General features: G+C 45.3%; 1 protein-coding gene across 1 annotated transcript in view; it reads right to left on the minus strand.

The window, feature by feature from the left end:
• Nucleotides 1-12,816, minus strand: part of DYNC1H1 (dynein, cytoplasmic 1, heavy chain 1) — a 93,754-nt gene that overhangs the window by 57,569 nt on the left and 23,369 nt on the right. Inside the window, 8 exon segments of the mRNA XM_011951450.1 lie at nucleotides 161-280; nucleotides 365-475; nucleotides 611-787; nucleotides 1,151-1,291; nucleotides 3,807-3,953; nucleotides 8,305-8,454; nucleotides 9,526-9,705; nucleotides 10,407-11,483. Of these exon segments, the coding sequence (XP_011806840.1) occupies nucleotides 161-280; nucleotides 365-475; nucleotides 611-787; nucleotides 1,151-1,291; nucleotides 3,807-3,953; nucleotides 8,305-8,454; nucleotides 9,526-9,705; nucleotides 10,407-11,483 (2,103 nt within the window).

Below are 12,816 nucleotides of genomic sequence, written 5' to 3' on the forward strand. Positions count from 1 at the left end.
TTTTTGTATTTTTAGTAGAGATGGGGTTTTACCGTGTTAGCCAGGATGGTCTTGATCTCCTGACCTTGTGATTCGCCCGCCTCGGCCTCCCAAAGTGCTGGGATTACAGGCGTGAGCCACGGCGCCCAGCTGAAAAGTTTTAAATATTCATAGAGCTCACCTCAACTTGCTTCTCAAACTGCTTGATCTTCCGTTTCAAAGACTGCACGTAGGTGATGAAGGTCACTGCATCGGAGGTGCTGGCCGTGTCTACTGAGTGCTGCTCCAACTCTTGGCGGGACTGTTCAGAGAGAGGGGAGCATTTCATCACAGAGCCGGGGTTTACCAGTAGACTGGTTACAGAGGCAGAATCCTATGTCCTCACCTTTGAGATCTGGGAATGGAATTCCGTCATGTTGGATCCTAGCATCTGCCCAAATTTGCTAAGGACCTCCTTATGCCAAGAGTCGTATTTCAAGTTCACCTTAGATTGTACCTGAGGGTGAAACAGCACACAGCACACCATCAGCTCTTTCCTGCTGGCATGTTTATCCTTCAAATGAGTATCAGTCTAACGGAAACACTGCTTTTACACTACCCCGATACCTTTCAACCAGACAGCAGGGCTCACCTTGCCATAATCTATAACTACTGGTCCAAACTCTTTCTTGGTTTCTGCATTGTCAAAGGTTCCTCTGGCCTTCCTTATTTGGACCAGGAGAGCCTGCCATTTGTTCAGATCTTCTCCAAGTCTGTTATAGATGTTTTCAGCTTGCATATCCCATAAACACTGATACTGAAGCCAAACCTGCAAATGAAGAACACAGTTAAATAATAGTTTGAGTTTTCATTTTGTAGAATACTAGCACCTCTTATGTTCACATTTTCCATTAAGAAGGTTCATGTCTTTCACCACTGTTAGAGAAATTCTCACTCGAGATTCTCAGAATTTTCATATCAAAAAAGAGTAAAACTTACTATTCTCGAATGTCATGGTTAAAACACCAAAAGACGTATCCTATCATTTACTCTCTGCTTTGAAAGAGCAAATAGAATCTAGCGAACCATACATACAGTCAAGACCTTTTAGCTCCATGTTCTTTATATCTTGTACTCTTAAGCATCTAGAACAGACCATATGCATATTTGAATGAAATTAGGAGTTTCTTACCTTGACATATTGCTCAACTTCAGTTACAATGCCCATGACAGCAGAATACGACTCTTCCAGGGCAACAGGGCCATCAGGCATCCGTGTTAAAGCATTCCGATAGAATTTCTCTTCCTCAGTCAATTCGTAATGTACACCCACCTAGCCAATCAAAGCCGAAATGAATGCAAGTAGTGTATATGAAAGTGGTAATCTAAGTGTCACCTTTTACTTAATTACAATGAACTGAAGAAAAGCTCATGGCCAAAATGGCATTTAAGGGGTAACACCCACTTACCCTGGCCACAAGTAACCAGAAAGCCTACTTATATTTAACTCATCAAACCAATACAAGACACATTAATGACAACAGAGAAATGTGGCAATGCAAAAACAGCTGAAGAGTGCGCGAAGCCATTTGCTCATTTTAACTATCTGAGTGCCTGTTATGTGCTAGACACTATTCTAGGTACAAAAAGCAGACAAAAAAATCCCTGCTTACTTACACTCTATGGGAAGAGAGATGCGATTAGGGAATAAGCAAAACAGCCAGAATGTCAGGTGGTGAGAGAGAACTACGGAGCAAGAGTGAGGAGGAGAGGGAGTGTCGGCGCAGCACGGGGAAGGCTGCATTTTCAATAGTGAGGTCAGGAAAGGCCTCGCTGAGAAGGGGAAAGTTGCGAGAAACCAGGAAGAGGGGAGGGGTAAGTTGTGAATATTTGCTGCCAAGGATTTTGAGTTGAGATCAACAAATGTGAAGGCGTGGGGCCAAGAGTCTACCAGCATGTTTGAGGACCAGCAAGACTGCAGTGTGATGGGACAGAGCCAGTGAAGGAAGCAGCAGCAGCAGCAGCTGAAGTCACAGAAACAATAAGCAGCACATTACATGGGGCCCAGCAAGCCGCTGGGGCTTTGGTTTTCATGATGAGCGAGATAGGAAGTCATTCAACGGCTCCGAAAAGAGTGTCAGGATTGACTTAGAATCTAAGACTTGCTTTGGCTGTTGTGTTGAAAACAGATTTTAGGGAGGCAAAGGCAGAGAGAAGAGATAGGAGGGAACATTAATAATTCAAGTGAGAGGTAATGGTACCTTGTACGGAGTGGGTTCAGTGAAACAGCTCAGTATTCATTTTCAAGAGACACACAATGGGAGTCAAGGACAATACCACAATTTTTGGCCTGAATGAGCTGAAGGATGGGAAGTGAAAGACTGAGGGAAGATCAAACTTGGGGAGGTAGGGCTCAAGAGGTGCTCAGTGTGACGCCACTCCCAGACAGCCAAGTGGAGATGTCATGCTGGCAGCTGGCCAGACAAGCCTGGAGTCGGGAGAAAGGTCAGCTGGAGATACGAACACAGAGCTGTCAGCTTGCAGGTGGCATTTAAAGTCAATAAGACTAGATGAGACCACAAAGACAGTGCATAGGAGTGGAGAGGGAATGGAACATTTAGAGGGAGTTTAAGGGGAAGGCAAAAGAGGAACCAACAAAGGAGACTAGCCACTGAAATGGGAGGAGAACCAGGAGGCACGGTGTTCTGAAGAGTCCAGTGCATCACGCAGGAGGCAGCCTCCATCAAATCCTGCAGTTAAGAGGTCAGGCAAGGACAGAGAAGCCCACTAGTCAGCAGGGTGGGACCGCGGGTGACCACACAGAGCAGTGCTGGAGGAGGCTGGATGAGTGCCTGAGAAAGGAGCTTCCTTATGAAGATTGCAGGGGACATGGGGTCCTGTTTAGGTACTGAAAGAAGACCCAGAAGAGAGGGAAGAACAGCTGAACAAGAGTGAGGGGATGGGCTCTAGGGAACAAGGAGACTACTGGCTTTAGTTTGTTAAATTTGGAGATAAGCAAGAGAATGATGCAAATAGAAACAAGGCTGGTTAAAAACAGAAGCATGATGAGAAAGACGCTAAAGACTGTATGTGGACTCCTTGAAGGGCAGAAGCCAATATCCAGAGCTTCGTTCTGATTAGCTGGACAGTGCCCAGCATTAGGTGAAACACTACCATGATTGTAGCCATAGGCAATTAACTACCTCAAAAAAAATCCTAAAAGATCTGAGTTTATGTTCAAAGTTAAGAAAAGGGATAATGTCTTAACAAGATCACTAAATTCTGGAAGAGTCTGCAATAGCAGAAGTTGTGCCATCTTTTTATTTGAAAGCCACTGGTTCTGTTTAGAAGTGACACTGGGGACTAAATGGTCTTTTGAGCTTTCCTTTTGCTCTAAAAATTTACCAAGAGTATATTATATCTGAGATTTGCTTTAAGATAATCTGGTGGGGGTGGAGAGGTAGGGAAGAAAATATAAATAACATTGGCCACATACTGATAAAGCTGTGTGGTGGGGGACTCTTGATTCCCTCAACTTTTGTGTATGTTTTAAAATTCCCCTAATAAAAAGTGGGGGGTGGGGAGGAGAGGGAGAAGCAGGAATTGAGATTCCCAAAGAAGCTCATGGACAGAAGTTCAAAGAGACTACTGAGACCAAGCTACAAATGCCAAGTAACTAGTTGGAAAAAAAGTTCAGGGCACAAAAAGCCTCCCTAACTTCCCCTGGGATGTCTGGAGTTTGTAAACAACATCAAGAGCTTATTTAAAGAAGCACCATGAAGAAGTGTTATCACGAGCCCATGAGAAGCCTGGTCAGGGGCGTGTGCTTCAAGTCACCGAAGGCTTACCTGGTACCTCTGACTCTGGATCCTGGGTAGAGACAGTACAACCATCTTCCAGGCAAACATTTCCTGATACAGCTTGTATCTGCACTCTTCAATTGGCGGATTCAAGTAGATTACCTGATTGGTTATTCTTAGCTCATGAACGACATTCTGTGAAAGAAAGGTTTCATTTTTTACTTAGCAATCTATTTCAATACAATTTTTTTTGTTTTAAGACAGAGTTTCACTCTTATTGCCCAGGCTGCAGTGCAATGGTGCAACCTTGGCTCACTGCAACCTCCGTCTCCGGGGTTCAAGTGATTCTCCTAAGCCTCCCAAGTAGCTGGGATTATGGGCATGTGCCACCACGCCCTGCTAATTATACATTTTTAGTAGAGATGGGTTTCAGCATGTTGGTCAGGCTGGTCTCAAACTCCTGATCTCAGGTGATCCACCCGCCTTAGCCTCCCAAAGTGTTGGGATTACAGGTGTGAGCCACCGCGCCTGGCCTTGTTTTCTTGAGATAGGGTCTCACTCTGTCACCCAGGCTGGAGTGTTGTGGCGACATGGCTCACTTGACATTCTGGGCTCAAGCAATCCTCCTGCCTCAGCCCCTCAAGTAGCTGGGACCACAGGCATGCACCATCACACCCAGCTGATTTTTGTTTTGTTTTTGTTTTTGTTTTGAGACGGAGTCTCACTCTGTCGCCAGGCTGGAGTGCAGTGGCACCATCTCGGCTCACTGCAAGCTCTGCCTCCGGGTTCAAGCCATTCTCCTGCCTCAGCCTCCCAAGAAGCTGGGACTATAGGCACGCACCACCATGCCCAGCTAATTTGTGTGTGTGTGGTTTTTTTTTTTCACTCTTGAAATACAGAATTTTATTTAGAAACTGTTTAAAATAGAAAAAAAACCCTGTCAAGAAAGACCAGGTGGAAAAATGGGTTCCCAATAAAACGGAATTTTAGGGCAACAGAAGTCTAAGAGGCCACAAAAGAGAAACAGCACCACCGCCGCCTGAACCATGGCTGGTCACTCGCATTTTCTGGCATCGTTAGTCACTGAGTCTGGTTTCCTCTGAACTCTACACAGCACGCACTACACAACAATTTTATCATATAACACTTGCTTTCTACACACATTTCAGGACAAGCTACCACCAGAAACAAATCAATACAAATACATCAGAGGCTGAACAATCTCAGTAGCAGGTGAGACACATTTTGTAGAATCCTGCCAAAAAAGGAACTGAATAGGCTGTGGGCAAAGCAAATGAAGGAGAGTTAAGGAATGAAATATTTTAAATATTAATAATTAATAAAGACACAGTACTGTATTTTCTGCAAAAGAAAATTAACATTTAGTAACACACGATGAATTTTATCTCCAAAGAGATTAGTGCACTGGCAAAGTATTTGGATTACAGTGGAGAGCTGTGGACAGCAGATACCGAAAACACTCCAGCCTGGCAGAGCCCAAGGTAACGAGATGGCCTTCACCGACCACTCCCTTTGCCAGAGGTCCAGAAAGAGCTTGCAGCATGATCACCTGCCTGCTGCACTTCCAACTCTAAGCATCAAACTTCAAGGAGCCAAAGAGGAGTCTCCAGTGGGCAAGGGGAGCAGAGAAGAGAAACGTGGTAAATGTAAACCTAAAAGACAGTAAAATGGGATACAATTCCCATTCAAATCCCAGAGATGTGGGCAAGTCCCCAAAACTAGTTGTTAGATTAAAAAACTGAGCACACCTCACTTCCTCAAAAACATAATACATAGAAATTTCGGGGATAACTGGAAAAATAGAGAAAGGCTCAGTGAAAACTGAGCTCTTCAACTCGAACATCTCAGGGCTGAAACACATCCTCTATTATCCAGGCAACGATGCCTCTTGCTTTTTTTTCAGCAGGAATGCAATTGGTCAGTGACACCAAATAACTTTACAGGGCAACTTTTTAAATGTTCCTTTTAGACCAAAGCCTAGGCCTAACCTTGCAAGACCTGTGACAGCAGCTTCCAAAGGTTCCAAGGTCTGGCCCTTCCTTCCCAGACACAATGTCAAACGCAAAATCTCCTGTCATGTTACATTTTATATTTTGAAATATGGAAGCATATTTTGAATACTCTTAAGGCATTTATTTATTACAGCATTCTCTGATTTCACATTAGCTTAAAATTGAGTCTATCCATTTCTTTTTTTTTTTTTTTTTTTGTTGAGATGGAGTCTCGCTCTGTCGCCCAGGCTGGAGTGCAGTGGCCGGATCTCAGCTCACTGCAAGCTCTGCCTCCCGGGTTTATGCCATTCTCCTGCCTCAGCCTCCCAAGTAGCTGGGACTACAGGCGCCCGCCACCTTGCCCGGCTAGTTTTTTGCATTTTTTTAGTAGAGACGTGGTTTCACTGTGTTAGCCAGGATGGTCTCGATCTCCTGACCTCGTGATCCGCCCGTCTCGGCCTCCCAAAGTGCTGGGATTACAGGCTTGAGCCACCGCGCCCAGCCGAGTCTTTCCATTTCTCCACTGAGGTGGCCGCCTCAGCATATTACACAATACCTTCTTCCACACTCAGTGTGACCCACATCCACACGGTCAGCCCCACAGCCAGCCTCTTTGTTTCCCAGGTGAACCAACTACATGTTAATACTGCTCTGCTACAAGGTAAAAGCTCCTAACTCAAACTTACTGGAAAAGGAGTGAAACGTCTGCAAAGTGCTCTTTAAGAAGAGGCACTTTTTGCTTATGAAAAGAAACCAGTGAGTCCTCTAAGGATAATGAAAGTCCTCTAAGGATAACAGGTACTCAATGAACCTTCATCTGATGAGACATAAGTATATGACGATGTCTCAATATCACGACCTTGAGACCTGAGAAACTAGCACCACTGAAGCAGTGATACAGGTCAGGTTATCAGTTGTCGGGCAATGACTTAGGTTGACCAAGGTCAGGTAAGTCTGTGCCCCCTGCCAGTGCTTTAAGCTAAACAAGAATTCCAACTTAGTCTCCACTAGACAGTCATGTGTTGCTGAACAACAGGGACACATTCTGAGAATCAGTTAGGCGATTCTGTCACTGTGCAAACTCCACAGCATGTACCTACACAAGTCGAGATGACAGAGTCGACTGCCCACCTAGGCTACGTGGCATGGCCAATTGCTCCTGGGCTGCAAATCTGCACAGCACGTTACTGTACCGAATACTGCAGGCAACTGGAACACAATGGTAAGTATCTGTGTATCTAAACACATTTCAACATAGAAAAGGGACAGTAACGGCAGGCTGAGGCAGGAGAATGGTGTAAACCTGGGAGGCGGAGCTTGCAGTGAGCTGAGCTCTGGCCACTGCACTCCAGCCTGGGGGATAGAGCAAGACTCTGTCTCAAAAAAAAAAAAAAAGAAAAGGAACAGTAAAAATATGGTATCGTAATCTTCAGGACCACCATTGTATATGTGGTCTGTCGTTGACTGAAATGTCATTATGCAGTGCATGACTGTAATTGTATCAATTCAGAAACACTCATTTGCTTCTCTGGGACTTGGTATTCTAAAAAGTATGCTCTGGGGATGAATATCCAATAATAGTAATAGTCAAAGGTAAAAATAGAAATATTTAAAAATGAAAACATTTTTCAAGTGTAAGGGAAAAAAATAAAAAGGTAAAGTGTAGGTAGGGAATCAAAGCCAACTGTTTCTCCCAGATCAGTTGTTCCTGTTTTGTGAGGCCTTTTTATTGGTGCATATAACGCAAACACTACAAACACTTGCTGTAAGAGGGATTCCTTTGTAACCACCACCAACAGCAGCAGATAGGGCCTCCTTACACAGTGCTAGTTGACAGAAGTATTCAGTTGTGTAGAAAGCTCGCTAAGTTCCACACCAATGGGAAAGAGATGGCTCGGGAGGCACAGACTACTACTCTGTGTGGTGGCCACCGTGTGCCACCTTCTTCCCAGGGATGTGGACTGAGACCTTTGTTAAAACAGTAGAGTACGTTTCAATGTCATGGTCTGAACATTTTCTTCTGTCACTGTGTCAACTCCACAGCACGTACCTACGCAAGTCGAGATGACAGCGTCCACTGCCCACCTAGGGCATTACCTGCAGTTCTTGAAATAATTTACTGCATGAATGTTTGGTAACAAATTTTTTTCCACAGTGTAGTTTTTTTTTCTAAAATTTAATTTTTCATTTTTTAGGACTTAAAATAATTATTTTAGACTTATAGGAGAGTTACAAGGGAAGTACAAGGAGTTTCCACATATCCTCCACCAGCTTTCTCTAATGTTAACATCTCGCATGAGAGTGAGGGATTTTGGAAAAAGAGCGCAGAGGTGACCTGCCCTTCCCTTCCCATCACATCACATCAGAGGGCACATGACATCTGCACATCGCCACGGGTGAGGCTGACCTTCATCACCTGGTTAAGGTGGCATGTGCCACGTGTCCACACTAAGTGACCTTTTCATAGGTGCTTTTTAACGGGAGAGTTTTGTTATTGTACTTATTAGCAAATAGAATGCCACAGAAGTACTCACTTTGATCTTTGGTTCTCCACCAGGCTTGTGACTAACTTGTGGAGCATCCGTGTCCATGTCAACTTCTGCTTTATCTTCAGCTTGCCCAAGAAGAACCTGGGTCCAAGCTCTTAGGCCAGCTTGCAGACGGACGCCCAATATTCTTTCAATCTACAGACAACGTTATATCAGAGAATAGTGTTTCTTCTAAAAGTCAGCTCACAAAGCAAGTTAATTAGAAAGTGGTAGGTGTTTCACATCAGAGATACACAGTTCCTAACTATAAGCCTTCATCTCTCTCTTCTCAGAATCTCACTTTCTCCCAGCCGCAGATCACTTGTTAGGCTGTGTTCTCCATCTTTGGATACCGAATCACCAATCCTTCACAACCTGTAACCTCTGCTATAAAATATCCTCATCCCCAACACTCTCCTCTGGCGTGCTCTCTGAAGTCCACCAATGAGAAAAGGAATGGATTGGTAAGCGTGCTTTACGCACACATACCACACCTTCTACCTGTCCCCACTCATCTACAGGGATATATGGGTAGGGGCAGAATGTGGCTGGGATTTCTAAACTGGGTGTTGGGGAGGGGCAGGGTCATCAGAGGAGGTCACCTGGAGGGCTAGAAAAGGTAACACGAATCATAAGAAAAGCAAGGAAGGGCAAATAGGAAGTTATCAAATATCCAGCAAATAAAGGAAGCACTTTCTCCTCCCTCTTATCTCCCTGCTTCCAACTTAAACTTGATGTGAGTACTGACATGCAGTATCATAATTCGGTTCCTTTTTTGTGTGTGTGACAGGGTCTCACTCTGTCACACAGGCTGGAGTGCAGCGGTGCAATCTCGGCTCATTGCAACCTCCGCCTCCTGGGCTCAAGTGACCTCCCACCTCAGCTTCCTGAGTAGCTGGGACTACAGGTGCTCGTCACCACACCTGGCTAGTTTTTGTATTTATAGTAGAGATAGGGTCTTGCTATGTTGCCCATACTGGTCTTGAACTCCTGGGCTCAAGCGATCTGCCTGTCTCGGCCTCTCAAAATGCTGGAATTACAGGTGTGATGAGCCACTGTGCCTGGCCACAATTCAGTTCTATCATCAGTTAAATGAGATTTTGGAGGGGAAGTGAACTATCACAGATAATTTCCAGGGAAAAATACTTTTTAGTGACAAACTAATAAACTTACTGGAGGGTAAGCAGAAGAAAAAGGAGGAACATGCAAGCAAATTCTAACCCTTACCTCCATGTCAAGCTTGTTGACCCAGATGGGCAAATTGGAATAGGAGTGCAGATTTAAGTCATCCACTGCTTTCTGGACTCTGTTCAAGATCTCTGAGAATGTCTTATGGTCATACATACAAGTTTCCAAGGAACGGACCTCTAGGTCTATTTTTTCTTCAATGATCAGCAGATCATCCACCTGAAGGAAGAAATATTTAATATTTAAAACACCCACTCACACTCTATTCCTTTATTCTCACACAACGTTCTCCTCGGGTATTATACATTGACAAATGCTCCAGGCAGTTCTTCCATAAGTAGCTAATCCTAGCTGCTGGGGTGAGAACACTAATCCCCACTCGCATGTCCTTGCAGAGGGAAGGAAAATGCATGGAGCCTCCCCAGCTTCTCTTCCCTTACTCCCACTCACGGGAGGGGTGGCCTCTGATGGGTAAATCTGGGAGAAGGAAATAAACATGCTACGTTCATCTCCTCCTGTGACTGGTGAGCCAGCCTCGCTGTCATATGCATCTGGTCTGCTGGCAGCCTCAGGCTCTGGGTAGGTCATTAGCAGGCCTCCATGGCTGCAGACTTAGAGCCTGCTCTGCGTTCAGTTGTATCAGCAATAAAACTGCATTCTGTTCTCTGTCAAGACTCCTGTGTCCTTTAGCTCTCCACTTGTTTCTAAACTCAAGTTGGTACTTAATGGCCTCCCTGAAGCCCCAGCACCATCTAACAGCCTGGTGAGTGTACAAAGGGTCGTCCTCCCTTGCAGCTCACATGGCTGTATGCTGCATCAACCACGCATGCCTTCTTCGGGAGACCGAGCGTTTTAGCTGAGTTCACTATTGCTGTGCTTCACCCGTTACCAGGACACCTGAGGATTACACAAGAGCATACCTTTTCTTGGAAGTTGAAGACAGTCTCTGCTAAGCGCTGTACATACGGGTCAAGTTTGTAGGATTCCCACACCAACGCAATGCCTTCTGCGATCAGGGCCTGCACTTCCTTTTTCAAGCCAGCCACTAAAAGTGAAATGGTGTTCCGCTCCTCCACCTTCTCGCAGGTCCGTTCATAGGTACGAACGCTCTCGATCAGTGAGATGGCAAACGGGTAAAGCTGGTTTGCTTGATGGGCTTTGTTCACAATCGCCAGCGGGACGCGGAAACCAAGCCACTTGAGGTTCCGGACTTCTTTGGATAGTGTGATAATCTCAGGAAGAAAGTTCACTTTCAGCTTAAGCACATTTCCAGTTCGGCCCCGGACCCGAGTACTTTCAATGGTGAAAATGCGCCCCGAGACACCGAGGTTGCGCTGCTGCACCTTCCTCGCCCAGTCATCAAAGATCTCCTGCGTGTTGAGCTTCATACGGAAGCTGTCTCCATCCTGCTTCAGCTTCTGCCCCTCCACGTGATTTTCCCAGCCCTTGCCAAGGACGTCTTCCACCCGCTTCATGTAGGCTGTCAGCTGCCTGTCGATCTGTTTAGCCCAGATGATAGACCCCGACACGGGGGGCAAGTCGCGAACGTGACTCATCTTACAAGCCTGACTCTGTGGGTACTGGACCTTGAACTTGTCGTGAAGAGACTCGATGTCATCTTTCACACGCTGGATCAGCTGGGTCTGGTATTCGCGAATGGCCCCACGGATGTGAGGCCTGACAAACAGTGCATTAAACCTGGAGAAAATCCTGAACATCTCGTTGGCATTCTTGGCTGTGCCAAGCTGATCTCGAAGGCGAGCAGTGATCCGGGTCTCTACTCTGTCGATCCTCTCATCGTACCTCTTCATCGCAGCCTCCCAGGCTTCCGTGCCCTCTTTGGAAACATCCAGCCCGTCCACTTCCTTGACGTTCTCATAAGCAAGGTTTACTTCCTCAATGGCATTCGCATCTGCAGCATCAAAGAGAACCTCAGCCACTTTCATATCTTGGGGTTCGGGGACCTCTCCTTGATTCTGTTGTGCAACTGCTGTGACCTAAAGGAGAAAGATATGTAATCAAGAAATGCTGACTAATGAAGGCTTTAAAATTTATTTTAAACTGGGCACAATGGCTCACGCCTATAATCCCAGAACTTTGGGAGGGTGAGGCGTGTGGATCACCTGAGGTCAGGAGTTCGAGACCAGCCTGGCCAACATGCTGAAACCCCATCTCTACTGAAAATACAAAAACTAGCTGGGTGTGTTGATGCAGGCCTGTAATCCCAGCTACTTCGGAGGCTGAGGCAGGAGACTCACTCGAACCCAGGAGGTGGAAGCTGGAGTGAGCTGAGATCACAACACTGCACTCCAGCCTGGACAACAGAATGAGACTCTGTCTCAAAACAAATAAATAAATAAAATAAACTTTATTTTTATTTTTTATAAGACAGGGTCTCACTCTGTGCAGCCTCTAACCGCTGGGCTCAGGTGATCCTCCCACCTCAGCCTCCCAAAGTGCTGAAACTATAGGTGTGAGCCACCATGCCTGGAAGACTTTTAAAATTCTGTTGTATATACCACACAAAAGCTACCAATTAGTAATACGGATTTTTAAACTTTGAGTCAAACACTTTAGAACCACAACTTAGCAAAGCCAAGTAATATACTACAGAGTATATTTTAACTCTGCACTACAAAGGTTTTTCAGACAATGTGGTTTCGTTGGACTAGATTTTTTTAAAGGAAGAATTAGTGAAGAAGAATGAAACATAGGCCGGGTGCAGTGGCTCACACCTGTAATCCTAGCACTTTGGGAGGCCAAGGAGGATGGATCACAAGATTAGGGGTTCAATACCAGCCTGGCCAACATGGTAAAATCCTGGCTCTACTAAAAATACAAAAAATTTGCCGGGAATGGTGGCACGTGCCTATATTCCCAACTATTCGGGAGGCTGAGACAGGAGAATTGCTTGAACCTGGGAGGTGGAGGTTGCAGTGAGCCAAGATCATGCCACTGCATTCCAGCCCGGGTGACAGAGCAAGACTCCGTCTCAGAAAACAAAGAAGAATGAAAGATAAATTCAGAAGAGAAAAAAAAATGTATAAAGAAATTACTCATTTAATTATTTTAATAAATCTCAAGTATATGTAATTACTTTCCATGTTTTACAGAAAAGGACTCTCAGAAAAAGAGATTAAATACAGCGTTCCAGTCACAGAGCTACTAAATGGTGGAATTAGGATTTAGAACCCAGGAAGTCTGACTCTAGGGTCCTTGCAAGATGGGGGAAGGGACAAATGGATGGAAAACACTAATTAAGATTTGGATGGGCTGGGCATGGTGGCTCACGTCTGTAATCCCAGCACTTTGGGAGGCCGAGGCGGGTGG

Source organism: Colobus angolensis, unplaced genomic scaffold (genome assembly GCF_000951035.1).
Source record: "Colobus angolensis palliatus isolate OR3802 unplaced genomic scaffold, Cang.pa_1.0 Scaffold32, whole genome shotgun sequence".
NCBI classification, from domain to species: domain Eukaryota; kingdom Metazoa; phylum Chordata; class Mammalia; order Primates; family Cercopithecidae; genus Colobus; species Colobus angolensis.